The sequence below is a fragment of the Mastomys coucha genome, unplaced genomic scaffold (genome assembly GCF_008632895.1).
Source record: "Mastomys coucha isolate ucsf_1 unplaced genomic scaffold, UCSF_Mcou_1 pScaffold23, whole genome shotgun sequence".
Lineage (NCBI taxonomy): Eukaryota > Metazoa > Chordata > Mammalia > Rodentia > Muridae > Mastomys > Mastomys coucha.
In genome coordinates, this window is record NW_022196906.1 from 97,109,151 (window position 1) to 97,136,580 (window position 27,430).

The 27,430-nt window shown below is 47.7% G+C and overlaps 2 protein-coding genes and 1 long non-coding RNA gene across 14 annotated transcripts in view; 1 reads left to right on the forward strand and 2 right to left on the reverse strand.

Moving 5' to 3' along the window:
- Positions 1–18,255, reverse strand: part of Bfsp2 (beaded filament structural protein 2) — a 52,495-nt gene extending 34,240 nt beyond the window's left edge. Inside the window, exon 1 of the mRNA XM_031344803.1 lies at positions 17,501–18,255. Coding sequence (XP_031200663.1) covers positions 17,501–18,148 — 648 coding nt within the window. The 5' untranslated portion in view covers positions 18,149–18,255. The remainder of the gene's footprint in view (positions 1–17,500) is intronic.
- On the forward strand, positions 7,091–11,082 carry LOC116073100. The gene is made up of 3 exons (XR_004111666.1): positions 7,091–7,572; positions 10,647–10,833; positions 10,975–11,082. It is a non-coding gene; the product is annotated as an uncharacterized LOC116073100 (long non-coding RNA).
- A 2,639-nt stretch (positions 18,256–20,894) lies between the features above and the next one.
- Tmem108 (transmembrane protein 108) overlaps positions 20,895–27,430 on the reverse strand; it is a 290,470-nt gene continuing 283,934 nt past the window's right edge. For all 12 annotated transcript variants that reach the window (XM_031344794.1, XM_031344793.1, XM_031344802.1 and 9 more), the window contains 2 exons: positions 26,588–26,742; positions 20,895–22,723 (listed from right to left, as the gene is read on the reverse strand). In XM_031344794.1, the coding sequence (XP_031200654.1) occupies positions 22,601–22,723; positions 26,588–26,742 (278 nt within the window). In that variant the 3' untranslated portion in view covers positions 20,895–22,600. The remainder of the gene's footprint in view (positions 22,724–26,587; positions 26,743–27,430) is intronic.

Genomic DNA, 27,430 nt, shown 5'->3' on the forward strand with positions numbered 1-27,430 from the left:
TCTTCTTCTTCTTCTTCTTCTTCTTCTTCTTCTTCTTCTCCTCCTCCTCCTTCTTCTTCTTCTTCTTCCTCCTCCTCCTCCTCCTTGTCCTCTTCCTCCTCCTCTTCTTCTTCCTTCTCTTTCTCTTCCTCCTCCTCTTCATCCTCTTCCTCCTTTTCATACTCCTCCTCCTCTTCCTCCTCCTCCTCTTCCTCCTCCTCCTCTTCCTCTTCCCCCTCTTCCTCTTCCCCCTCTTCTTTTTAATGCATAGGCAGTTGAATGAAGACCTCCATCTAGTGTCTTTAAATTTTTTTCTTTCAATTTCTCCTTCCTACTATCCTTGGAAAAACCCCAGTCACGCTTACCCCGATGTTCTGGATCTCATCCCTTCCTGTTGCTGCCTCACTGGGGACATAGTTATTAAAATAAATGGAGCTGGTGATGGCAGGTGAGGGATTGAACTATGGTTGTGTCTTTTTAAAGAAGCAAAGACAAGGAACATTTTAAAAAGCTTCTCATGTGAGCCCAACAGTTAGCGTTAAAGATATTGTGTCCTAGCAGCCAGAACTACATGCAGGCTTCGGGGAGCTGGGTAAGACTGGGCTCCTGGGAAATTAACTCAGTTGGCACAGTGATGTGAGACATCCCTTGGAAACATCTTCACTTTTATATGACTTCAAGTAAGGGCGGATTCTCAGCATGACTTGCTTCTAGCAACAAATAAACAAAAAGCCAAAATCTGTGCCTAGGACCCCAGGCACACCTCGCTTGCACTGAAGACTGCCATCTTGCTGAGGCCCCACTCACATGCCTTACCAAGGATGCACTTTTACCTCTTGGCTCTCACGGCACTTCTCTCTAATTTTCCTGCTGTGCTGGTCGATTCTCTTTATCCGAGTTCTAAGTGCTGCCAGTTCTTAGGGCTGGCTTTCGGGGCTTGTTTTTATCTGTAAGTGATCTCATCTATGCACAGGATTTAAATGAAATGAAATTACGTGTGTCGCTGGTGTCCACCTTGATTTCACCTACCTGTTTTCTTTTTGAGATAGGCGCTCACTATGTAGACCAGGCTGGCCTCACAGAGAGTTGCCTGCCTCTGCCTCTTGAGGGCTGAGATCAAAGGTGAGTGCTGCACTATCATGTCTACAGGCCAATATCATGGAGACATTTTCTCAACGGAGACTCCTTCCGCTCCAGTGACTCTTAAGCTTGTGTCAAGTTGACACAGAACTAGCCGGCACACTGGAAATAAAGTGTGGAGCCTTAGATGCTATCTTTAACGCTCTACACGCTTGTCTGTGTTCCAGTTGTTCACATGCTCAGTCACTCTGGGGTCTGGCCTTTCTGGGTCACGCTGGCCTTCCCTCCTGCCTCTGCCTGGCTCTCTCCTCATCCTAACCACGTCACCTCAAGCAGAACTTCCTCATCTCTGCTCATCTCTGCCTCGTTGGCTTTCTCTGAATCATTTACAACAGACTGTAGTGACTACCAGTGTTGTATTTTGAGATAGAATCTCACTATGTAGCCCAGGCTAGCCTTGGGCTTGCATCCTTCCTGCCTCTGCCTGCAGCATGCTGGGATCGCAGGTGTGCTCTTGTCATTCCCGCTTGCTGATTGGCTACAAGGGGCGTGGTACAGTAGCTGTCAGCTGAGTTACCAAGCTGCCAATATTCCTTTGTGGAGAACCAGAGTTGAGGTAAAAGTCGCTTCCTGCACTCTGAAATGCCAGGGGCCGTGCCTTAGTCGACACTGAGAAGCACTCTTGTCACAGCTCCATCTGGACGCCTCCAGAGGAATCTGTTTTGAGCACTGGGCACATCAAAGACTCAATCAATGGCCTTGGGGAATCTGTTGGGTAGCCAGCTGACACCCCCCCCCCCATTGTCCATCTCTGTTTTCTAAACTCTACCCTCTTCTACTGGAGCAATGGTACTAAGCCTTCCTAATGCTGTGACCTTTAATACAGTTCCTCATCGTGTGCAGACCCAGCCATAAAATGATTTTCCTGGCTACTTCATAGCTGTAATTTTGCTACTGTTATGAACTGTAATGTAAATATCCGATATGCAGGCTATCTGAAATGCAGGCCCCCATGAAAGGGTCATTTGACCCCCAGGTTGAAAACCATTACACTAGACTGTTCTGAGGTATATTCCTGATAAACCTTCCCTCCTTAGCCTGCTGTACAAGGCCCCTTATAACTTGACCTTGCTGATCTCTAAATTTGACCTCTTCTAAGGGGCAGAACTCCTTTTAATTAGCTCGAACTTTCAAGACTCCAGCTCTTGCCTCATTCTGCTATGTACAAATGTCACAGGCAAGCCTTACCTAGCCCTGCTCCCTTTTGTGAGGTGAGCTCCTATTCATCCCTCAAAACCCAGCCCAGGCTGCCCAGTGCATCTCCACAGTGATCATGCTGTCTTTTATCTTCATTCTTGTCTTTTTTCACTTTTGTGTCCCTCAGCCAGTGACTGTCCTCCATTCCTGCTTCAGCACCTGTCCAATGCTGAGATTACAGCCAGGAGCCTCCTCATCTGGCTCTTTTGGTTTTAAACAATTTTAAAAAAGCAAACATATATATTATGGACAATTTCAAGTATATAACGATATACTGATATAGAGAGTTCAGAAGTCTGACTTCCTATATGTGTTTCAACAGTTACAAATCGTATGTCTGATTTAAAAATCTCTGCTCTCGTCAACTTCTGGCCTCACATCAGAGGTCATTATGCATACCTCATCTGGAATATATCTTTCATTAATCTTGGCGGTTTTCATGTCCTTATATTTCAGTTTTTAAAATTATCAAGATACCACATACAGCCAGGCATACACACACCTGTAATCCTAGCACTTGGGTGGCTGAGGCAGCAAAACCACAAGTTTATGGTCAGCCAGGGCTACAGTAGTGACGTCTTGTCTTGAGACAAAGGAAAACAAAAAACCAAATGAGGAAAAATGCCTATAAAAACTTCACCAGCAGTGGGCATACATCTACATTTGATCTTTAAAATTCAACAACCCCAACAGTCTTATAACTTGGCACTCTCCTGCCTTAGCACTTCCCCCCACCCCGCTCTCTTCAACAGCTTCTGCTTTGGTTTAATGCCTGTATCCCTGTATCATTCCTCCATCTTTTTGGATGCCATGGTTTCCAGCCTCCAGCGTTGTGCTCTGAGTCCCAGGCTGACTATCTGGCTGGCACAGGCTTCCTTTCTCCTGGCTGTAAGTAGCCCCGTTTCTTATTGTATGGACTGTGGACAATACCTTTCTCACATACTCTCCCTCTCTTATAATCACAGATGTTTTATTTTCTAAGGTCAAATGGCAGGACAGAATAAAAAAAAAAAAAAAAACAACAACCTGTTTAATCACCAGAAAACTGTATTATGGATGTCAGTATGAAATAGCTCCGTTCTCCTGAGAATTGTGATGTAGGTGCCCCTGGCTGTCAGACACTTTGGGCGGATGGCCAAGTTGTTGTTTTACTTCCCAGCTGAGCATCCTCAGCCTGCACAATGCTGCCAGCTATTTGGTTGTTTTTTTCATGGTACTCCCTCTCCAGGGCAGGCCAGCAAGCCCTACGCTCAGCGCTCAGCCATCTGCCTTCCCACTGTGATTAAACTGAGGCTCTGACATCAAATAGCGGCCAGTTCTCTTCTTATGAAGCAAGGGCAGCTTTATCTCAGCCGCAGCAGGTGCATGCTAATCCCTTAATAAGTATTCAGTAAATTGATGAATAAGTGAGATGTGTGGAAAGAGTCAAGCCCGTGAGACAGGGAGACATCCGTTCACAAAGACCAGGCCAAGACCCAGGAGAATAGTGAGAGAAGCGGGTGAAGAAGGCAGAGGAGGGCTCTCTGGAAGCTCTGGGAAGGAAGGATGGTGAGGCCAGTTCAGAGCCATCTGGCAACGCTATGCACCAGCGTACTTGTATACTGTCCACGGCAGACATGGACCTCTGCTAGCGAGGATCTGCTAATATATATTTCAGGCTTCATGGGTTGTGTCATTGCTGTGATGCACAGCCCCCCCCGCCCCGTGAGAGAACAGTTGGGTATGATTAACACACAGATGGGAAGGACTTTCTTTTAATAAAAAGCGATTCACAGGGCTGGCAGGTAGGCTCAGTGGGTAAGGTACTTGCTATGCAAACACAAGGATCTAGGTTCAAATCTCAGACCTATGTTAAAAAAAAAATAAGAAGAAGAAGTAGAAGCTGAACATGGACTCTGTAGGCTGAGATAGGAGGACTACAAACTCAAGGAATGCCCGGGCTATAGACTACATTCTAGGCCAGTCTGGGCATTTAAGTGAGACCTTGTCTTAAACAGTAAGAGGCTGGTGGCATAGCTCAGTGACAGAGTACCAAGCCAGCATGTACAAGGCCCCAGGTTCAACCCCAGCATCACCACTGTAATAGCATACTGATATGAGTCCATTATTGTTATTGTTGTTGTTATTATTACTAATTATATAGACTACTTTCTGTAATGTGACTAAGCCTCATTCAATAATCTATATAATCAGATAAAATAGATACCAGCATTTCCTGAAAAACTGGACCCTGCCAGCAGACATCCCATAGACTGACCTGCAACTGCAGCTTTTCCATGCACGGAGGGGTTTGCATTATATCTAAAAATCTTTGAGTTTTGCTTCATAAAGTGTGTCATGTACGACGTAAAGGGCGGACATGCGGAGTTCTGGGTGCTCTTCTTATAGTAAAATATTTTACAATTAAGTAAAAACGAGGTGGTATAAGCAAAGTTAACTAGAAAAAAACAAACAAACCGGTCCTGTGCTCAACGCATCACAGTGCTTAAGACAGTGCTTAAGGCACTCTCTGGGGAAGTGTGCTGGGATGGAGGTGTGAGCCATTGGGAATGAAGACGTACAGAGGAGGCCAGGTTCCCACGGTAGCAGTCATGAGGCCAGAGTGGAGTTTGCTGCAGACCCTGGGGGCAGTGGATAAGGCTGCTGTCAGCACAGGCACAGGGAGGTCAGGGCTCAAGGACACAGCACACACTGCTTGAGTCTCCCAGGTGTCCTCTCTGTTCACCTGAAGGAAGCTATTTGGAAATGGCTATTTCTGGCTTTCCTCCTGGGTGTTTGCCCATGACAGAGGGATTTGTGCTAGTCAGAAATATACTGGGATCCACGCTACCAGGGCTCCTCTCTGATTTCAGGTGTGGCTCTCAGAGAAGATCCTTTGTGTGCATGTACATGCATGTTCCTGTGTGTACATGCATGTGCCTGTATGTATGTACATGTACATGCATGTGCCTGTATGTGCATACGTGTACATACATGTGCCTGTATGTGCATACGTGTACATACATGTGCCTGTATGTGCATACGTGTACATACATGTGCCTGTATGTGCATACGTGTACACGGAGGACAATCTCAAGTGTTATTCCTTAGGAGCTCTTCATTTTTTTTTTTGAGGTGGGGGTCTCTTATTGGGACCTGGAGCTCACTAATTAGTCTAGGCTGTCTGGCCAGGGATTCTTGTATCTCCCCATCTCTGGGATTGTGAGCCTGGGACCAGGCTAGGGAGATAGCTGTTCAAGTAAAGTGTTTACAAGCAAGCCTAACAACCTGAGTTTGATACACATAAAAATCCATATGCACTACTTAATTTGGTTACCATGTTACCATGTCTGGTTACCAGGGATCAGAGAAACCATGACACCCTTTGTATTTCTACTCCGTGTCACGGGCAGTGTCTGTCTTCCACTGAGTGGGTCGAAAGAGGTCTAGGGAGGGGTCCTATCACATCAAACTTGTGTTTTGATCACATCTCTCGTGTCCTTCCTGGTCCATATACAGTTGACATCAGTCACATGCCCAGCATTGTGCTGACACAATGTAATATGGCTGAACCAAAGTGTGGATGTGTTGGTTGAACATTCTTCCTAGACTCCAGGGTCCATTGCTCACAACTTGGTCTCTTTCATATTTGAATTCTCATAGTGCCTGGTACTTGGCAGTCTGCATTCAAAGCCTCAGAAAGGAACAGAATAAAAGGGAGTCTGTGACAACTCCAGTAGCTACTGTGATAAATGCTACACTGTCAGGCTGCTGCAAGGAGGCAGGACCAATGGGTGCCACCACCGTGAAAGATTCTGTACTTACGTGTGACACTAATTACACATACAGGCTGGGAAGTGGTAGTCTATAATCTGACACTGACAAGCCTTCCTCCCTGCTGCGATATTCCTTTAAGCTTCAGAAGGACCACTGCCACGACAGCAGTCGCAATTATCTCCTTTCTCTTCAGAGCGGGAGGTGAAAGTGGGATGCGCTAGGGACCTGGGAAAGGGTTTGTAAAATGGGCTTCAGAGCTTGGGACTCTGCCTCTAAATTCAAGCTCTGCCCTAAGCCCCCGAAGGCAACACAAAATACAAGTCAAAGAGGAGAGGGATTTCTTCTGTCCCAAATAGCAACAGCAGAGAAGTGGGCGGGCGTGCAATGTCTCCGCCCAGAGGGAGATTTTATGGTTGGTTTTGAGTCCTCAAAAAATTTGAGACCTGTAGTGGAAATTCTGAGGCCAAATCAAGGTAGCTCTGACGGAGTAGTGATTCTAGGAGTCCAGGACCTGACACGCAAGGAACATTTTGCAAGGTGTGTGTGTGTGTGTGTGTGTGTGTGTGTGTGTGTGTACGTGTAGATGCTAGATTTGCAGGACAGCTCCTAGAACAGCCAGAAGGTGGTGCCACCTGCCAAGAGGTGACAGCCAGGGACTTCCCCCCAATCCTGACCCCTTCTTATGTCTCCTTCAGCTCTGGGTTTGGCTGGAAGGCCACTCCAGGATTGCTGGCCACAGACACCGGGTCCATCCTTATGTGTCACTGTAGTTCTTCCTGCCTGAGATACTACCGAGGAGGATCGGCTGGGTAGACTGGCTACTAGGACTATGCAATATTCATGACTATTATTATTTAACTATTACAAATGATGACACCGATTACTTACAATGAATGCTTACTATGGCTAGGCACTACCATAAAGATTTGAAATAAATTATTTAAGTCTCACAACAATGCTGTGGTATGAATATTATCTTCCTTTTATGGACCACAGCATTTCATCCGGAGAGGTCAAGGTTATGGGGTTTGTCTTAGGTCACAAAGCCTGTCAACAGCAAAGCCAGAGTGTGACCTCAGGTCTTTGGGGATGTGTAGTATGCCCCCTTCCTGCCTGACTTCCTCTTTTTTCTTCCCTTTCCTTCCTGTCTTCCTTCTGTCCTTTCTTATTTCCTGTTACCAAGCCATCGTTGCAAAATTCAGGGAAGACCAGACCACACTTCGGATACAGGGGAATTCTCAGTGTATTGAGGGCTGAAAAAAAACGACCACCTGGGGGCGTGTATGAAGGATGAGGGCAGCTCATGAATATTCATTACCACCTACACACAAGCACAGCGCCCCATCTGGCCAACCCTGGAATCACAGCTGTGTGTTGGTTTCCTTTAATCAGGGGTTTTGTGACTCTGAGCCTGTGTGGGCTTTGCCTGCTCCCTTTTAACTCGTCGTCTAGACAAGTTCATCTGACAACGCCTGAGATCTATCCTGGCAGGAATGTGAGGTAAATAACACAGATGTTTCATCACTTCTGGGGGGCACAGGTCACCATCCGAATCTTAGGAATGCAAGGACCACACGTGCAGAACATTCCAGCCTGGCCAAATCTCTAAGAATGGGGAGAGGGCACCTCTTCCTGAAAGGAACTTGTCTCATGGGCTCAAAGCCAGGAAGCCACCAGGAGTCAAGTGGAACCTTGTCCCTCTAGGCCCATGAAGAAGACCCTGTCACTTGCCTTCCAAGGTTATGAATTGGAATGCAGCTTATTTCCTGAGTCTTCTATGAGACCCAGGGGAGCTGGTCCCTCCATTTAACCATTGAGAAAGGGTTCAGAGAGGTCACACAGTAACTGTGTGTGTCCCTCCATGATGAGCAGCTCTCTCTTGGGCTATCTGCATTGCCCTTTGCCCTCATGAATTTATGGCTTTCTAGGAGGCAGAATATGATTTCAGATGGAAAGGGAAGTAGGCTTGAGATGAAAAACATTGATAGGTAGTGGTGGACTTTTGAAGTGGTATTTGAAGAACTAGGACACCGGGAATATATGATTAAAAACAAACAAACAAACAAACAAAAATAAAAACTTACCCCCCAAACCCAAAACAACAACAGCAACAAAACTCTCAAAACAACCAATAGCTTTAGTTAGGGTTTATGTTGCATAACACTCCAAAGAGTCACTGAAATCCTAATTCCAAGTTGTTTTTTTTTTTTTTAAAAACATGGTCTTTGCAGGTATAAATTGAGATTCTCTGATATCTTTGGTGGCTTGCTACAAGCCCAAGTCTCATTCTTAGACTGAGAACCTTCCAGGATGCCGTCCAAGCTCCAGCATTTGGTGTGACCAGTCACTACTTTCAAAGAGTCCTTAGCCCTCCAGATTGGCATGAAGCTCAGTGTCTGGGGAAGCGGTCACCCTTAGAGGCCACAGATCCCATTCAGCAATCTTTGCAAAGCCCTACAGCAGGTTCAGCTTAGCATAAGCCTCCCACCCACACTGGCAGCTGCCCAGGCTCCCAGTGAACAGTGGCTTGGGACAGTTAGAACCACCACACTCCAAGGAGCCTCTGAACTCCCATCAGAGGAAGGTGTCCTGCCTCGAGGACACCTCGAGGTAATGTGCCTGACTGCTTGGCACATTATTATTATTATTGTTATTATTTTTCTGAGCCTGAACATCATTGCAAAAGAAAAAAAAAAAATCCCAAGGGAGGCCTCACCATTCCTGGCAAGCAAAGCCAGTCTGGAGCTGACTGAGGCACTGGAAGGCAACTAGCCTCTTATGTCCTAGTTATAGCTCTTGGTTCTAGTCATGGCTGTGCCTGCGGGAAGATCAATCTACCCTTTGTGACATGGCTTTCTAGATTCAAAGAGGAAAGGGAGGGGAGGAAACTAGACCCCTCCCAGAGGTTAACCACCTCCCAGAGGTTAACCCCCTCCCAGAGGAGGACCTTTGTGAATGTCACTCCATTTGACCAGGAAGAGGGTTCTTATAGTAGATGATAGGTTCTAGTTAGGGCCCTCTGGATTTGTGAAGGTACCAGGGAGCTTTTTGTAATGTCTTGTGGTGGCTGGGGGCGGGGCAGAACAACACTGAATTGATCCTGGCTGGATTTCAAACTCAATAAGGAATAGCCATTCCTCTCTAGACTTCAGTTTCTTTATAAATTAGGAGTCAGGGTGATGTGGGAGTATCATGACTTTGAGGTCCCCCCATTTCGAGAAACCATATATCATGATAAACTAATAAATAAATAAATAAATAATAAATACAGTCAGAGATTATGATCTGAATTATGTCCCCTTGGTCCATATGTTGAAGTTCTAATTGCTCAGTACCTCAGGATGTGACCATTTTTGGAGCTAGGATCTTTAAAAAGAGGGTTAGGTCAACAGGAGGCCATGAAGGTGGTTCTAATCAGACAGGACTGGATGGAGCTCTGGCGAGAAGAAATGAGAATGCGCACGCTCAGTCGCACGAGGGGTCAGGAAGCAGATGGCTGCTGTAGGGAGGAACGCCCTGGCTGACTGACATCTTTATCTCAAACTGGAGCCTCCAGAAGAGTGAGAGAATACATTGCCTGGCGCTGCAGCCACCCAGGCGGAGACCTTCATTCGGGCAGAAAGCACCGGGTGTTACCCTCTCTCCAGGAGACTCCATCTACCGCTAAGGATACAAGGAGATAGGAATTTGAGGTCCTGTGAGTCAGGGTCCCACTCAAGGCTGTCACCCTCACAAGTCTTATCATGATACTTGGTTTTGCTAGAAAACACTGTTGGGGAACCCCTGGGTCCCCAGAACATATATGTCCTCTCCATATTTATCATTGGCTGGATAGGAAACTGTACTGGGGGATTCTGGGTCTGTCCAAGGCTTTCTCCTGGAGGTGGTTCCTGGCCTGGCTTGTGCGCATGCGCGCGCGTGCGTGCTGGGCTCTGCTCTGGAGGCCCAAAGCTGGCTGCTTCTGTAGCAGCTGTGGTTGTGAGATTTTTCTCCCCAGGCAGGTCTCCTTAGGCCCCTCTAAGAACCCTCACAGTGAATTCCTGAGAGGCCCCAGGTCTTTCCTCATCTTGTCTGATTCACATCTTATAGGAGTGAGTATACTGGAGCGACAGAGACTGTTGTACAGCACAAATCTCAGAGCCAAACCACCATCATCTTGGGGAGTTCAGCTGTGCTGCCTGCAAAAAAAAAAAAAAATCACTCCAGCCGGGCTTGTTAACTGTTGACTATAGAGGGATAGGATCACATGACCCTCACCTGGGCATCCAGTTGCTCCCTACCACCCACTGATCACAGCATTGCCTTCATTGCCCATGGTCTTGGGGAGGAGCTAGAATGCAGAAGGAAGACTAGGGGAAGGGCCTCCCTCTAGGTGGCTTTGGGAAAGTCAGCGTCCATGCTGGGTTGATGCTTCTATATTCTTGTAAGTAAGGCCTCCTCTGTACGGAAGCCTGACAAATTCAATAGTTCCCCACAGTTAACGTTGGTGGTGTCATTTTGACTGTAGGAGGAGGGTTAGACATTGCTTATATGTCCTCGTGGGAAGACATTTTTTTTTTTTTTTTTTTTTGCAGGAGAGTTTCCTCTCATTATCCAAATAAATAGCCAAGGTTCTAGAAAGAGACATGCCTGATGCTTCCGTTTTCATGGCAAATGAACAATAATGTCACTTGCTGGTTAGCATTGCTCAGAGCTGCCCCTGACGGGGGTTGGAGAGAGGGGCCACTTACCCTGAAGATGAGAGTGGAAGCTAATGAAGAGGTAAGGCAGTGCATGATAACTAGAAAGGCTCTGGCTTGGTAGGACTGGCTGGAGGGAGTGGGGAGGAGGGGGGAGGGGAGGGAGGACTCAGCCAGGCTGGGCCTGGCAGTTAGTGTTCAGACAGACGTTTGTCTTCTGTAGAGTGTCTCCTGAGCCTGCCTAACTCCACGTCTCTCACTGCAGTGCAGTGTCTCCTCAAGACTTACGATTACTCAATGGCCCCTGAAATAAATAGACACATAAATAAAATTGGAAATTGTTTTCCAGTAGCTGGTCAGTGTGGAGGGGGTAGGGAACGGAGGGGGGGAGTCCTCTGCAGCTTTTCATTACCTCCCGCTAACAGCTGAAGTAACTTCTCATTTCTGCTGAATAATGCATCTGTGATCACCAGGCTCGCTCCTTTAAAGCGGATAAATGAGTCTTTCTGTGCAGTTCCCCTGGCAGACAAGGATGAACGAGGTTTTATTTGCCTAAATGGAGATCTCAGCTTCAGTGGCTCTGCCTCATTCCCTTGGGGAACGCTGGGGGACCCCCGTGACACTTTTCTGCCTGCCTCAGCCACTTCTCTCCATAATCCCCCAGAAGGGCCTACCACATTTTCCCTCCAAACTGTGCCAGCTGTCTGGATTAAGTTTTAATTTAGTTCTTCTGGAGAGTGCAGCCCATTACCAGGCTCCTCCTACTGCTCTTAAATATGGATGTCGGTCTTTTGCTTTGAGAAGAGATCTTTGAGATGTGTCTTCTCCTATTCTAGAACAGACTAGTGGATACTTCTTTATTCTGTGAGGCTTAGTGGGGTCCTCTGCGCTGACTTGGATCTAGAGTCCTAATAAGCTGTTGTATTTTATAAGATAAACTATTTTCTTTTTTGAGACAGGGTTTCTCTGTGTAGTCCTGGCTGTCCTGAAACTTGCTCTGTAAACCAGGCTGGCCTCAAACTCAGAGATCTGCCTGTCTCTGCCTCCCCAGTGTTGAGATTAAAGGCATGTGTCACCACCACCTGGTGATAAAACATTATTTTTTTTTCTTTTTCTGGTGTTGAGGATTAAACCCAGGGTCTTGCATATATTGGATAGGTGCTCTGCTCTGAGCCATTGTTATAGAGTTTGGATTTCCTTATAGGAATTTTTTTTTTATTGTGTGATAAATGAAATTTTCATTCAACTGTTTTTCGTTGTTGTTGCTTATATACACATATCACTTTTTGGTGAAATTCTATAACTTGTGATTTAATTAAATCTTACTGTTTTGTATATTTTTTACATTTAGCTCACTGGGTTTTCTAGAAAGAACCAACATTTTTCTCTTTCTAATTCTTTTTTTTTTTTTTTTTTTTTTTTTTTTTTTTTTTTATTTTTTTTTTTTTTTTTTTTTTTGGTTTTTTGAGACAGGGTTTTTCTGTATAGCCCTGGCTGTCCTGGAACTCACTCTGTAGACCAGGCTGGCCTCGAACTCAGAAATCTGCCTGCCTCTGCCTCTCAAATGCTAGGATTAAAGGCGAGCGCCATCTAGTTCTTACACCTGTCTTTTCTAATTGTATAGGCTACGTGTTACATTGTAGCGGGTACAGTCCTCATCCTTTCCCTAGTTCTAAACTCTGCAGTGGGCCTCTAGAGCATCCTCATTAGAGGTATCTTATCACACCAAAGACACCTTCAAGAGTACTCATTAGTATGAGGAACTGAGGTATGCAGACGTCAGGGTAGAAGTCAGTTCAAGGTCCTGCAGGAGGCTAACGGCAGAGTCTGAGCTTGACCTTGGGACTGCTTGATTTCAAAGTCATTTCATTATATGGCTCAACTGGCTCAACTGGAGTCTTATAGTGCAAGGTGTCATAAGAGATTTAACAGTGGCTGAGAGGGACGTATGAGAGGGGCTTGGGTGACAGAGTTTGTCTCTTGTGAGCTTTCTTCTAGACGCTCTTCTCTCAGCTCCACTCTATACAACAAAGCAAGAACCCTTAGGAAACCAGAAGTTTCCCCTCTTAGAAAACAATGTATGACTACTTCTATGTAACAACCTCACGCCTCTTCTCTCCCCTGACCTGTTGAAATACTATTCCAATTTTATTCATCTCTGTCCCTGGGAATTTTCTCCATGACATGCTTCTCTGTGTCATGGCTCTTCTAACCACACCGTAGTGTTGTTGTAACCCCCGAATTACTAATGCTAACTTTCTGTGGTTAAAGCTTTACCAAAGAGACCGCAGTGCTGTGTAGTTTGTCCCTGCATTTCTTCCCGCAGAAGCTCCCATTTTCCCTCCCAGCCTGAGGCAAATACAAGGTGCAGGCTGCTGGTTTCTGCTGCGTCCCCCCTGCAGCAAGCTCAGGGCTCCCTCCCCTCCCTGGCTGCTCCCAGTCTAGAGTTAGAATGGCACTGCCCATACCACCTCCCACCCCCCACACACACTTAATGAAAACATCCCGAGGAGCCAAATGCTAGCTGTGAGACCATCCTCTCCACCTCTGTGTTGCCAAAACTAGCACTCTCACTGATAAACTCTCCAGGTGTCTGTCCTTGGGACCTTAAAGAAAAAAACAAACTCAAAGAAGATTAGGGCCCCATCTTTAAATCATAGAAAAAGGTAATCAGAGGTCATAGACAGTTATGGCCGGCCATAAAATTAGGTCCTGATAACCCCACAGCAGACACCCATTCATCCCCCTCCCAGCTTTAGCTCCATCCCATCAAATGGTTACTGCCTTCCACTCCCCTTCACCCTGAGCATTCAAAGAGTTCCTACCTATACTGTATACTGTATACCCAATACTTTCCAGACTTGTCATCTCATGCCAGCATTTACCCTGTGAGTTCAAGGCATGTGACCCGAGTTAGGACTCCAAATGAAAAAAGGCTCTTTTGCAAGTTGCAGCAGGCTTCGCGATTCTTGGGCTAGTGTGGGTTTCCCGTGGACTCAGGCATAACAATGTCCTACAAAGTTTAGCTGGCAGAGTCACCGCCTCACAGCCTGCCCTGCTGAACTAGATTTTAGAAATAGATGGATCAATCTAGGTAAGGTACATGGGGGTCTTTCAGTATTACAAGTCTATAGTCTTAGCACTGGGGAGGCTGAGAGAGGAGGATTTCTGCAAGTTTGAGACTAGCCTGGGCTACAAAGTGCCACTCTAGCCAGGACCGTGCATCGACAAATAAACAACACACACACACACACACACACACACACACACACAAAAGTGGGTGCACATTAAACAAGAAAACAAAAAAACCCAAAAAGCAATGGCGTATCTTTCCCTCAGAAAATACATTCAGGCTTTTGTAGAACAGCTCAGGGTTCTGTCTCGCCCCTCTCACCTCCTTTCAAAGACACCATGGTCTTCATGCTGACCTCTTGCTCCTCTCACCTAGCGAATGAATTAGTTCTCTGTGTGGTTGTAATACCAGCCCCACAGCTTCCATGACAAGAGAACTGGGACCCTCAGGCTCCTAGCAGTTTCTCCAAAGAGACCAATTTCCAGAGTATAGGCCAACTTTCCAAGGGAGAGAAAACAAGTCCATGACAAGCCCATTAAGAACCCTGATCCTAGGCTGGAGAGATGGCTCAGTGGTTAAGAGCACTGACTTCTCTTCCAGAGGTCCTGAGTTCAATTCCCAGCAATCACGTGGTGGTGGCTCACAACCATCTGTAATGGGATCTGATGCCCTCTTCTGGTGTATCTGAAGGTAGTGACAATGTACTCACATACATGGAATCAATAAATAAATCTTAAAAAAAAAAAAAAGAAAAGAAAAGAAGCCTGATTCTCTGGCCTTTCAATGATTTCTATTTCTGTTTGCCTTCTGCCTGTGGAGACCCCAGTATCCCTCTGCCACAGAAAGTTCCAGTGCTCCACATCCCCATCTCTTCCCTGGGCAGTTCCTCCCTCACCCTGGCTCAGCCCCCTCCTTTTGTGCTGACATTCACTAGACAGGATGATCCTCTGCTGTTTTATCTGCAGCTGTGCCCAGGAGGTCTCTCAGGCCAAGCTTGTGTTTGGCTGTTAAGGACAAAAGGATCTGATGCCGCTAGCAGAGGCAGTTACTGGCATCACAAACTCGATATGAAGTCAGGAGCACAGCACAGGGAAACACAAAGCCACCTCCTGCTGGACCATGGGCCCTTAAGGTAGGGTCCTCTTTGATCTCAGAGGCTACCACCTGGGAATTTCTTCACTACTTTTCACTGCTTAGGGAGAAAGGGCCTGGGTGGTTTTAAGGCTGATAAATCAGAGTGAAGCTTAAAATCAAGGAGGAGAATGGGGAGGGAGGAGGAGGGAACCAAGGAGGGAGGGGAAGTGTCTGTTCATATCTAGTAGTTCCCTGGTAAATGCTTTAGAGGAAAATGGCTGTCATTTTGGATTTTGACCACCAGGAGCAGAGGCTGAAGTTGTGTCTGTTCTTCATGGCTGTTCTGTAGTTTACAGCTGTCTAGTCTATAGGTTATAGAGTTGCTGGATTATAGAGACATTATTAAATCAAGATTCTAGATGAGAAACTGAGGCTCGTGCATTGCAGAAGTGTTTGTAGCCAGTCACAATATCTGCACACTGGGCTTTTGTAGCCACTTGCAATGTCTGCTCATTAGGCTTTGTAGCTGAACTTTCTAACCTCGGCATGGAGATGTCTGGTCCCCCCTGGTACATGTGCATGACATCTGAGTATCATACTGTCCAGCAGATGCTGCTGAGATGGGGTATATGGGATGTTCTAGGGGTAATAGGTCATACATATTTGGAATTGAGATAGTTGTAGGGACTCCTAGAGGAGTGGCTGCCTCTTGTACGGGCTGTAAGGCCCTGGATGTTTGAGGCTCTCCCTCACAACTCAGAGGAGTGTGGGCAGAACAGCTGCACCAGCCAGGACTATATTGTACCCTCTTCTCCATGGACTGCTGAGAACAGTGAAGGAGAAGCATCATGGGATGAAACGGGGGACTCCATGTGTGCCTCTCTTGGCATCACTCGACCACACACGGACCATTCGTGCCCTCCTCTCAGGCTGCACGCCTGACTCCAGGGAGCAGATGGGATCTGGCTACTTCTAGCCGGATGAGAGACTGATTTAGTTCACAGGCATCCCAAGGGGAGAGATAAGTCAGCGACCCCAGAGTGACCGGCTGAGAGGAGCAAGGCTTGCAGGCTTCCAGCCTTGGAACCAGAGCTTGCAGGCACAACTGGTAGATGAGCTTAGAGCTCTGCAGACGGAAATTATTTCAGGGAACAGGAAGCAGCCCTGGCCGGGTGATGGGAAAAGGAGGCCCCACCACATCCCTGTCCAGCAAGATGCCTGTCAGCTGCATGTGGTGATCTGAAGGAACAAAGCCCTAGGAAAACAAAATGTCAAGTGCTCAGTCGCAATGGTCACATTCCGAGGGCCATACACTGATGGCGTAGTGTAGTCATTGTTTGAATGGAAAGGAGAGGGGAAGTCCCTAAGATCCAGGGAGTTTAAGGAAACTTAGAAGGCCTAGAGCTTTATAGGATTCACACCCTCTCCCATTATGTATGCAATAAACCCTTGCTGGGGAGGGGATACTCGTCTGTAGAGCTACCTGCAAATTGGGCAGGGAGTTCCAGGGGTGCAGCGGTCATGAGTCTCACCCATGGCAGGGGGCTCCAGGGGTGCAGCTGCCATGAGTCTCACCCATGTACTTTTCAGGGGTATAGTCTCCTTTGATTCAATTATACTCACTTTGGTAAATAACCCTAATAAACTCATTGGTCTCCAAGCTACACTTGGGTAAAATATTTGATAGTTGGTAGTGCCCTGTCTGGGGTAAAATACCCTTGCTCATATCTTCCCAGGAGAAGCCACTTAATCGATGGCCAAGACTATAAAGATATTTCTATCCTTCAGAAAATTCTATTTGAATCAGAACTTGTTGTGCTGGCATCTCTCTCTCTCTCTCTCTCTCTCTTTCTCTCTCTCTCTCTCTCTCTCCCTCTCTTTCTTTCTTTTGAGACAGGGTTTCTCTTTATAACCCTGGCTGTCCTGGAACTCACTCTGTAGACCAGGCTGCCCTCGAACTCAGAAATCCGCCTGCCTCTGCCTCCCAAGTGCTGGGATTAAAGGCATGCACCGCCATTGCCTGGCTTGTGCTGGTATTTCTATATTGATTTCATGATGAAGTAATTTTTGCCTTATTGAGTTGAACAAGATATTAACACCAACTTCACTTGTTTACGCACGCACTCATGTACACACGCATGCACCCCACAGGTAATAGGAAATTGAAAATTAGTAGTATGGTCCATATCCCCATTGATCCCATATACCCATTTTATCTGGATATAGGAGCATCCCTCCATGTATTTAGTCATCATTTAAAATAGCTAATCCATTTAGTGGTATTGAGTTCTACGATGGCTTCAGAACCCTTTACAGTAACAGTGACAGAGGCCATCCCAGATAATAGGACAAGTGCAACTTTTGAGGAAAGAAAAGCCAGGGTCAGATATCTGCTGCATCTCCCCGATAGTGGTTCTCAACCTTCCTAATGCTCCAACCCTTTAATACAGCTCTTCGTGTTGTATTGGCCCCCAGCCATAAAATTATTTTGTTGCTACTTCAGAACTGTAATCACTTCACTTCAGTGAACCATCTTCACTGTTGCCCTCACCATCCCCTCTCAGACCTCTAGCAAGCCTCCAGGCACAGCTGGAGGACTTACCTGCTGGTAGCTGCTGGCCCAGGAGGCACGGAGGGCATCCCAGCCTCCAGAGCGTTTGGCCTTGCTCTCCAGGTGAGCCCGCAGTTGTGTTTCCAGCTCCTGGCTGACTTGCTCCAGAGCATGCACCTTGGTCATATACTCCACTAGGCAGCCCCCCAGGTCCTCAACGGTAGTGTGATCCCTTTCTGGGCCTGGAGCAGGCACAGTGGCAAGGCCTGAACTCCGTAGGCCCTGCAGGAATACACTGCTGATCCCCAGGGCCCGGCGGGTCACTCGGGCACCGAGGCCACCTATGCCGCCACTGGGTGCTACTCCTACATAGACCCCAGGGGCACGGACGAGGCTACCCACAGCACTGGTCCTGGATGCTGGGGGGCTATCCTGGGAGGAAGGAGATCGTGTTCCCCTGAGGGATGACACCCTATGCCTCTGCAGGGACATGCTGGCGTTGGCTCCAGAGGGCAAGTCCGCTGCTACTCTCCTTTCGCTCATCCTCTCTGCCTCTGTGGTGCCTGGCAGGTTTACAGGGTCCAGTAGCTTTTGGTTGCCAGCCCCCAGCATCCCTATGGCCTGGTCACGGGCCTCTCTGGAAACTCCCCTGTCCCCGTGTTCTTTGTCTACTGCCTTCCATGAGTTTCTGGCATTCATTGAGCTGGAAGAGAACCGCCCCACCAGCCTGCGAGAGGCACACAGGCATTCTCTGTTGCTGGGTCATGTGCCCAGCCATCTAGACTTTTCGTGGGTGGTGAGTGTAGCAGTACGGCCTGCGGGAATGGGTTATCTAGAGTTGCCTATTTCTTTTTAGACAGGGTCTCTAACATGGGGGGGGGGGCTCAAAATCCTTATGTAGCCAGTTAGACTTTAAACTTTTGATCCTTTTGCCTCCAATTCCTACAATAGAATCCAGGGCCTCAGGCATACCAGGTACATACTCTATGAACCCCCAGTTCATGGCTTTTATGTCGCTAACACAGGGAGGGTCAGGCAGGCAACAAGTGTCCCCACTTCACTGGGGAGGAAACAGGCCGCAGAACCTTGGATGAATAGCGTTCTGATCTCCAGGTCTCACAGTACAAGCTGGGACTCCGCGTTAGGGCCTCAGGGCTGATAACAGGGCTGTCCGTATCCCTTCATGTACGCATGCGCTGGTATGTGCGCACATAAGCCAGCCTGGGAGGAAGGCAGCCCCACAGGCCCAAGGAAAACAAAGCAAGCCTGCTCATGCTTTCTTCCTTCAGACCTGGCAGCCATTCCAGGCCCCTTCCAGCTCCATCCTTCCCCCACCCCCTCATGTCTGCCCTCTGACACTCTGCGTGTTAGCTGCTGACCACTGGCCATGTTTCTCCTCCTCTAGACCTTGCTGTGCATGCTGCTTGATTGCTAGCTGACACAGCAGACACGCTGGACCTGAGCTGCTGGGCAGCTGTTAGGCTCTGGTCTCCCTTCCACCTCTGTATCACCCTTTAATAAGACCAAGAAGGGAGAACAACATAGGGATTTCTGGAAAGCACCCAGGGGTCCTCCAAGTTAGGGTTTTCTCAGCACCCAAGGTTTTTATGTACATTGGTGATCCGACTGCATGCATATCTGTGTGAGGGTGTCAGATCCCCTGGAACAGGAGTTACAGACAGTTGTGAGCGGGTACCCCAGGTTTTAATCTTTGCCTTCGGCATCCTCCAAGTCACACAGTCAATGGTTATATCCCAATCACTTCTTGGGGGCTAGAATGGTCCTTCCGGCCTGAGCATGACATGGCCCTAAAACTTGAGTGCTGAGTGAGATTTTAGTGTATAGAAGGCATGCACCCCAGGTCCATGGACCTTGGACTCCTTGGTCTTGTAATGTGAGGGTTGACCCCAGGCAGGAGAAGGGGGCAGGAATCAATTTCTAGTAGGCATTGAGTATACCCCAATTCTGAGCACAATTCCATTCTCTGATTTTTTTTTTTTCAATTCAACTTGAGAACGCAGGAAAATACACGATTGACATGTGTTGCTGTTTGGGGTGCATAATGTACAATTTCAGAAGTATTATCTCATAGATACTATTATTTCCCTTTGTGATAAAAGACTCCAGGATCCCACAGTCAGAATGTATAGGGTTGAGAAAGCCTCTTTAATCCAGAACGTGTAAGGTTGTCTCTAGCAGTTACCACTCACCAGGGTCACACGGGCTGCTCATCAGCTAGAACTTTGTGTGAGCTTTTATTTTCTATTTTTTTTTTTGTTTGTTTGGTTGGTTGGTTTTTCGAGAGAGGGCTTCTCTGTATATCCCTCGCTGTCCTGGACTCACTCTGTAGACCTGGCTGGCCTCGAACTCAGAAATCAGCCTGCCTCTACCTCCCAAGTGCTAGGACTAAAGGTGTGTGCCACCACTGTCCGGCTTATTTTCTATTCTTTATGAAGATTGCAACCTTTCTCCTTCTGTTTTGTTTACTTGAGACAATGTAAGAGGGACTTTGTTCGTTTGTCTTGTGTCTTTATGTGGAGGCCACAGATCAACTTTGGGGCCATCCTCAAGGGCTGCCTACCTGATTGTTTGAGACAGGATCTCCTGTTAGTTTGGAACTCACCAATTAGGCTAGACTTGCAGCCAGTGAGCCCCGGGGATCTGCCTGGGCTCTGCCTACCCAGTGCCTGCCCAGTGCTAGAAGCATGTGTCACCACACCCAGATTTTGTACATGGGTTCCGGGGTTCGAACTTGGATCCTGATTGTAAGAGACTTTACTGAGGTGTATCTCCCTACCTCTCAGGAGACACAAGATTAAGTATCAGTGTTGTTTATCTGATTAATAAATGAAGGAGCCAACTGAGTTAAGTAAAGGCCAGTAGCTTATAGGCTTACATAGATGTGGCATTCTTCCTATGAATCCCACCTCTGCAGCTCCCATGATGCACTGGGGACTAGGTTATGATAACAGCCTCCTATTCCGGGTGGTATTGCCGGGTTCTACGGAGCTGCATTTCAGTCAGTTCCAGGATGCGTTATCCAAGGCCAAATGCAAGCTACTGACTCTAAAGGTGCCCTGTGCATCTAAGCACTGTTACTGCCCAGGGAATGGTAATGATTAGTGATTTTAGACACTCTCAGATCCAAAGACATCTACTTTAAATCTACCGGGTCCTCTGGAGATGGGATCAGGCAAGGGGAGATACCTGGGTGGACACCAATGTTTCAAAGAGCTGAAAAGAGCAGACTCTCCCTTGGGAAGCCCACCCTCTTGTTCTAAAAGATCTCACCGACCCTCTTTTCTCATGACACTACTATAAAGTTCAATACAATGTCCAATTAGATAAGTAGACATGGAAACAAGATAGTTATGAGTACCACTGAGGGGAGACTAAAATGTTATTTTTTTAAATGAAAAGAATGCAAAATGTATTAGCGACTTGGTCCTCTGGGTAATAAAATAAGTTTATTTATATATACATGGTAGCTGAATTCTGTGGATACGGAAAAATAAGTCATACATCCACAAATGTATATATAACATATGTATCTTTGATGACATATATTATATATAAATTTTACTTTACAAACATGTTTTTCTCAATACATACTCACACACATTGGTATAGTTAATGCAGTAGCTAACAGAAATATTATGAGAAGGTTAAGGTCAGACAGCAACACATTAGAGAGCGAAATCTCGGCACAACATTTAACCTGCTTCTTTGTGGGCTGAAGTCTTTGAAGAGAGACAAGCAGACTCGTGTTAAGTAGGTCCACATAACATTGAGAACACACATTAGTTTTGAAGGCCGTCTTTCTTTTGGAAAGGAGGAATGGAAGAAGAGAGGCAGTCATGATGAGAAGACCACAGCAACAACACAGACATCGAAATCAACAGTCAAATTCAGGCTCCAATCTGATAAGAACATCTATATTCAAAATATACTATCAAACTATTTTTCTTTTAGAGAAGGGGGGAGGGGCTGAAGTTAAATCCCTAGCCACGGTGGGTTAGGAAACAGAGAATGCGATTGGCTCCAGAAGCCCCTCTTGGGTCTCTGCGAGTCTGCTCCATGTTGGCCACACTGGTGCAGTGTGGGCTGGGAAGGCTAGCTGGACCTGGACCCAGGGGAACAAGAGGGGAGGGGCAGGGGACCATGAAAGCAGTGGGCAGGTCTGCCATGCTTCTGCCTGGAGATAGAATGGCACTTCTTTCAAGTGAGTCATTTGGCAATCTTTTTTTCTTTAAAGATTTAATGGGGGAAGGTTAAAAAAAAATAGTTCTACACCACAAGGCTTAATAGATTAAACCTGTTTCTCAGGGGGCACAATTCATTGCCTTTGGAGAAAGCAATACCGAAGCCCAACAAACGACCCTTGAACAGGGAAGGGCAAGGGCCGCACAGCCCCTGGGCTGAGATCTGCATCTGTCCTCCAGGAAGAGAGGCAGGGAGGGCATCCGGGGCAGGTGAGGCCAAGAAGGGTTTCTAGGGACCATTGTTCTGCCAGACAAAGGCAGTCCCGTTTTTTGTTTTTGTTTTCTCTCGTATGGCGAGAGCATCCTGTGGGGTGGAGGGTCTTGATGCCTGATGCCCTTCACTGATCTTGTCAAACTCGACATCCAGTGATGGTACTGTGAGGCTCCAGGCTGACAAGCTCCCTTCTGTTTTGTAACCTTGCCTGTGTCTTCTGCTGTGGTGCCCCGGTTCCCACCCCTAAGATACATACAAAAAGACAGGAGATGTGGGCACGCTGAGCCAAGGGAACCAGAGTGTCAACACCGCACAAATGACCACTCATTTGGCCATACTAGCATTCAGCTTCCACGGGAGACTGGTCTCTTTCCTCACCTGCCCAGGGCTCCTGGAACCTCTGCATGCTCAGAACAGTTGAGAGAAGCAATCAGTGCAACCGCTTTGCTTAGAAATACCTTTATTTTATAAACCCATGGGTCATTCTGTAAATTTTTTTTTTTTAAACCACACTTGTAAAAAAGATGTTGACAATTCTTAAGAAAAAAAGCTGAAAATGTCTCTTATTAAGTCAGGGTTACACAAAGGTTATATTTATAATATATATATATAGATATTTGTATATTTATAATTTAGAGACAAAAATAGGGAGTGGCAAAGCGGAAGCTGCTGCAGCTAGATCTCAGAAACTTGGTCGTTTCCCACGAACAGTGTTTCCTGGCAGAAGGGGTTCACGAGGACCATCCCAGTGTCTCGATAGTCGCCATTGGCTGGGGAGCGGGGCTCTGAGAGCTGGTCCTGAGGAGAGAGGGAGGAAGCTGGTGTGAGCTGGGGATGGAGTGAGGGGTGGCTGCTCTTCGTGAAATGCACACATACAACCCCAGCAGCCAGGAGGATAGGAAGTTCAAGGCTAGCCTGGGTTACACAGTAAGAGATTGGCCTCATCAAATCAAGCAACCAAGCACACGAGTACATACATCCCCCCCACATATATCACACATACCACATACACCACACAGAATCGTCACATCTCCCATACGTCCTCCACACACTACAAACCCCTTCCCCAGCTCCCCCCCCCCCCCCCCCCCCCCCCCCCCCCCCGCCTACTCCTGCCTTAGGGGGCAACAGTTGATGTCCTCAGAACTCCAGGCTCAGCTTCCTGCTGCCTCCTCAGACACCCAGTCAAAACTGAAGCTTTTCCTTTCCAAATCCACCTATAGGCACCACCTCTCCCATAACCACCCCTTAGAATCTGACAGGCCTACAAGTCTTCAGAAGCAGGTCGTCCTCCTCTTAAGGCCTCCCTCCAACCCCCGACTCCCAGAGTCTGTTGAGAATCATCCCTCCATTTCTTGTAGCAACACAAGCACCCATGTGGTGGACTGCAATAAGATATGTGTTAAGTGAAACAACACCCCAAACCTGCTAGCCCCCCCTGGGGGAGGGGAAGCTTTAGATAGGTACCTCAGGCTGCTCAGAGAGGCATTTGACAGGGTTTCCGGCTCAGCTATTACAAGCACTTGTGGGCTACTAAGGGCCCTCCTCAGATCCAGGTATTAATTGAGCGAAAAGACACAGTAGCCCAAAGCCTAACTGAATGCCAAACAAACATCTCAATGCTGCGACGCACCCGTGTGTGCAGGCCTGGGCCAGACTTCCTCGGAAGCCGCTTCATTTTAAGAAGCCACAATTCATTCTCTGAAGTTTATTTTTAAAATGAAACAGACAAAGGACAGTTCCTGAGGAGGAAGGGCTGGTTGCTTTATGGGCAGTCAGGGAAGAAGAGGAAATGGCCTGTCGATAAAATGTCTTTTCAGGAGACAGGCATTTCCTCCAAGGGCTTGTCTTTGGCCAAATCTCATCAGGAGAGTGCATGTAAGTCTGACCCTTCTAACTATGGAGAAGAGATAGAAGACTGCCTTGAGCTCTGAAGGCTTTGGAGCTTGAAATGCGGCTTGTGTTGGCTTCCACTTTTAATGGGGCAAGCAAGTATGGATCGGTGGTGAACCTGGGGTGTGTACGAAGCACTGCATGAAAAGAGAAGAGGTGTTTAGGAGACAATGACATCAACGGACTGGGGAGGGAGGGAGAAAAAGGAAACAAAAGGGAGAAAAGTGTCCAGGTACACTTGGGTACCGAGATCCGCCAGTCCAGTGTGTAGCTACCTTTATTATCACAGAGAGTAAGGGAGCTAGGCACAGAGAGGGAGCAGCATCTAGGAGAATGTGATCGTCCGGGGTGGTCTATAGGGCATGCATGTCCCCAGCAGTTTCCACCCTGGTTGTGAGCCGCCTGCACTCTGACCTCGCACAGCACAAGATCGGAGTGTTGCAATAGATTACAGTCCTTTTTACAAGGGCAGCAGAGCCAAGGGAGTAGACTGGCAGTGGGCACAGACTGAAGCCAATGCTGGCTGGTTTTCTGCCCTGGCTTTTGTGGGGCCTTCCATTCTTGAGACTGTAGCCAAGTGGCCCTTCCCATCGGAGTCCCCTGGCCTGGCGCTGACTGCAGATCAGGAGCACCCCCACCCCTGACCACCACAATTCTACACGGAGAACACCACCATGTTGCTCTGAAAGTGGGGCTTTTCTAAGGCATGTTTATGGGCTCAGTTCTTCGGTATTTGGGTCCCCCATTTATAAAGAAAATATAAGACATCCATGAAACCTTCAGGAAGCCGGGGCTGCTCCCTGCCCTCTGGCTATTCCCTTTTGCTGAGTGGCTACTGTGTGGCAGGCTCTGAACTAGGGGGTGAGTCCCGGTGTCTTTACATTTATCTCCTGCATGTTTGCTGCTGAGCTGTGGGCCAGGCCAGACACAGCTGTAGACACAGGGAACTGGGAAGTGGATTCACACAAGGCCCTGCCCTCAGCAAGGAGAGGGCAATCAATGCGTCTGGAGAACAGCAGGCTGCAGTATCCCTGGCGAGCAGCCTTGTAAGGAGAAAGCAGGCAGGGCTAGGGATGGATGAGGAAGGAGCGTGTGGCTCCGATGGATTTAGGGCAGTCCAGGAAGGGGGCTCCTTGGAGAGAACTGCAGGAAGTGATTGATGGTCTAGGCCTTAGAGGGAGAGGTCCCGTTAAGCGTAAGAGCAAAGCTCTTGTGGGTGATGGGTTTTCTGTGCGGAACAAAGAGCCCAGAGCAGCCGGGAGAGTGGGGGTTGTCAGGGTTGTCAAGAGACCAGCTCATGAAGGGACCAGAAAGAGGAACTGGGTGTGTGTGTGTGTGTGTGTATATATGGTGCACGCAGTCGAGCTGTGTTGTGGGAGAAGTCAATTTCAGGTGTTGTTCCTTTGGAGTCAGCTTGAACCAGGATCTCTCACTGGGAATTGGGGGCTTACTGATTAGACAAGGCTAGTTGGCCAGCAAGTCCTAGGAATTCTCCTGCCTCTGCTGCCCAAGGACTAGAAAGTTTGTGTACCATGACACTTGGATTTTTACATGGGTTCTGGGGATCTCTTTCCCTTCCCCCTCTGTCTTACTTGCTTCTCCCTCTCTTCCCCATTCTTTCCCTTCCTTCCCTCCTTTCATTTTTATGGGTCTCATGTAGTCCAAGAGGGCCTTGGACTCCCAAAGTAGCTAAGTAGTCTGGACTTCTGGTCTTCCTACCTCTGCCTCCCCAGTGCTGGGACCAAAGCATCCTACATCCAACCCTAGCTTCTCTTTAAGGTGCCCCGAAGATCCACTTGGGAGCTGGGGTCCATGGGTAATGGGGCTGTGCTTTTGAGAGAACACCTGGCTCCTGTCCTCATGGACTGCAGAAGGTATGATGGAACAGGAGGTCATTCCAGAGTCTTCTGAAACCATCAGAGCATAAGAGAAGAGAGGGCAATGTAAACTGGGGAGAGAAGACTAAGATGGAGACCCATGAGGGGGGCATCATGGAGGAAGGAAATACTGAGCATGAATGGATGGAGTTTGTCAAATGAAGAGGCAGGCATCATGTGAGGCTAGTGTGTGTGTGTGGGGTAGTGTTGGAGAGTGGGGAGAGTGTGAGGTGACCCCTCACAGGTCACCTAAAAACTTTAAGGGAGTAGATCAGCTGGGTTTGGATAAGGGAACAATGTAGCTACATTCACAGTCATCAAAGCTTACTCTAGATGCCCTGGGAATGGAGTCCCGGGGAAGGCAGGGTGCACCTCTCTCCTGGATCACCTCCCTCCTTTGGACCATCTGTCTCCCTTTGTGAGCATTCTTAGTAAAGCCCAGGAATCCCTCTGCTTTGAGGAGGGCCTTCTCCCGTGAGTCCACAGCCCTTCATCTGTTACTATTCTTAATTTGGTTTGTTTTTGAATGACACTAGGCTTCATCTCGGGCCACACAGCTCAGAACTGGAAGTCTCCTGAGAGCAAGTTTTCATCTCCCGTCCCCAGAGACTGCTTGCCACAAAACAAGTCCTCGACAAGCATTTGTCACTTATTCTCAGATTGGAGAAGTTCTGAGAACAGTTTCCTAAACTCCAGTGTGTAAGAAAGCACCTGGTGTGTGTGTGTGGGGGGGGGAGGGCTCTTTTCAGAATCAGACCCCAAGCTCAGTAGGGCGGGGGCAGGGGGGAAGCTCCTGGCCCAGTGAGCACTGCAGAGGGGCAGGCCCTGGGGCTGAGCAGGTACTTTGTTGCTCTTTCTGTGGAGAGCAGCGGTGGAGGTGTGGGGCGGTTACCTCTGAGGTCTCTAGGGACTGGATCTCCCTCGGGAGCTCCACTGCGTGTCGGTTGAAGTAGTCCATGGTGATGGCGTTGTTCCAGTAGCTCAGGTTGTTCTCGGGGTTGGCCGTCTTCTTCTTCCTCTTCATGCAGCACACTGTCAACAGGACGGCTGTGGAGAGGCCCAGTCAGAGAGAAGCAGAGGGAGGAGACAAGTATCTTAGTCTCAATGGAGTGTGGAGGAGGACTTACTGGCCCCAGCCTCTAAGTTGAGTTTTTAAAAGTAGACTCATGTATCCTGGGGTGGCTTTGAGCTCACTATGTGACTGAGGACAGCCTTGAATTTCTGAGCCTACTGACTCCAGCTTGAGTCCTAGGATGACAGGTCTGCCCCCACTCCTGGTTCACATGCTAAGGACTTTGCGCATATAAGATAAGCACTCCAGTAACTGAGCTCCCTCACGTCCCTCTTGTTTTTTTTTTTTTTTTTTGTCAACTACTACCTTTACTTTGAGTACCTACTATGTATTAGAAAAACTGTTATTAGTTATCAGTTTTCCTAAGGGTCTATCCTACTGTGTGCTCTCAGAAGAGGTCAGGAGATACAGGAATCGGTAATAAAAGGAATCGGGAGATGTCAATAGGGACCCAGTGAGAGATGATGAGGGGACAGTCACAGGGATGACCTCATGGGAAGGGAACTGGTATCCAGGGGAGAAGATGGCCCTGGGCAGAACAGGCAGCATGTTCTAGGATTGGAGATTAGCACTGTGCAAAGGACCAAAGTGTGGACAGCTCAGGCGTGTCTGAGAAAAGAAAGTGCAGTATGGCATGGAGAGTGGGGGAGGTAGGAGGGGAGG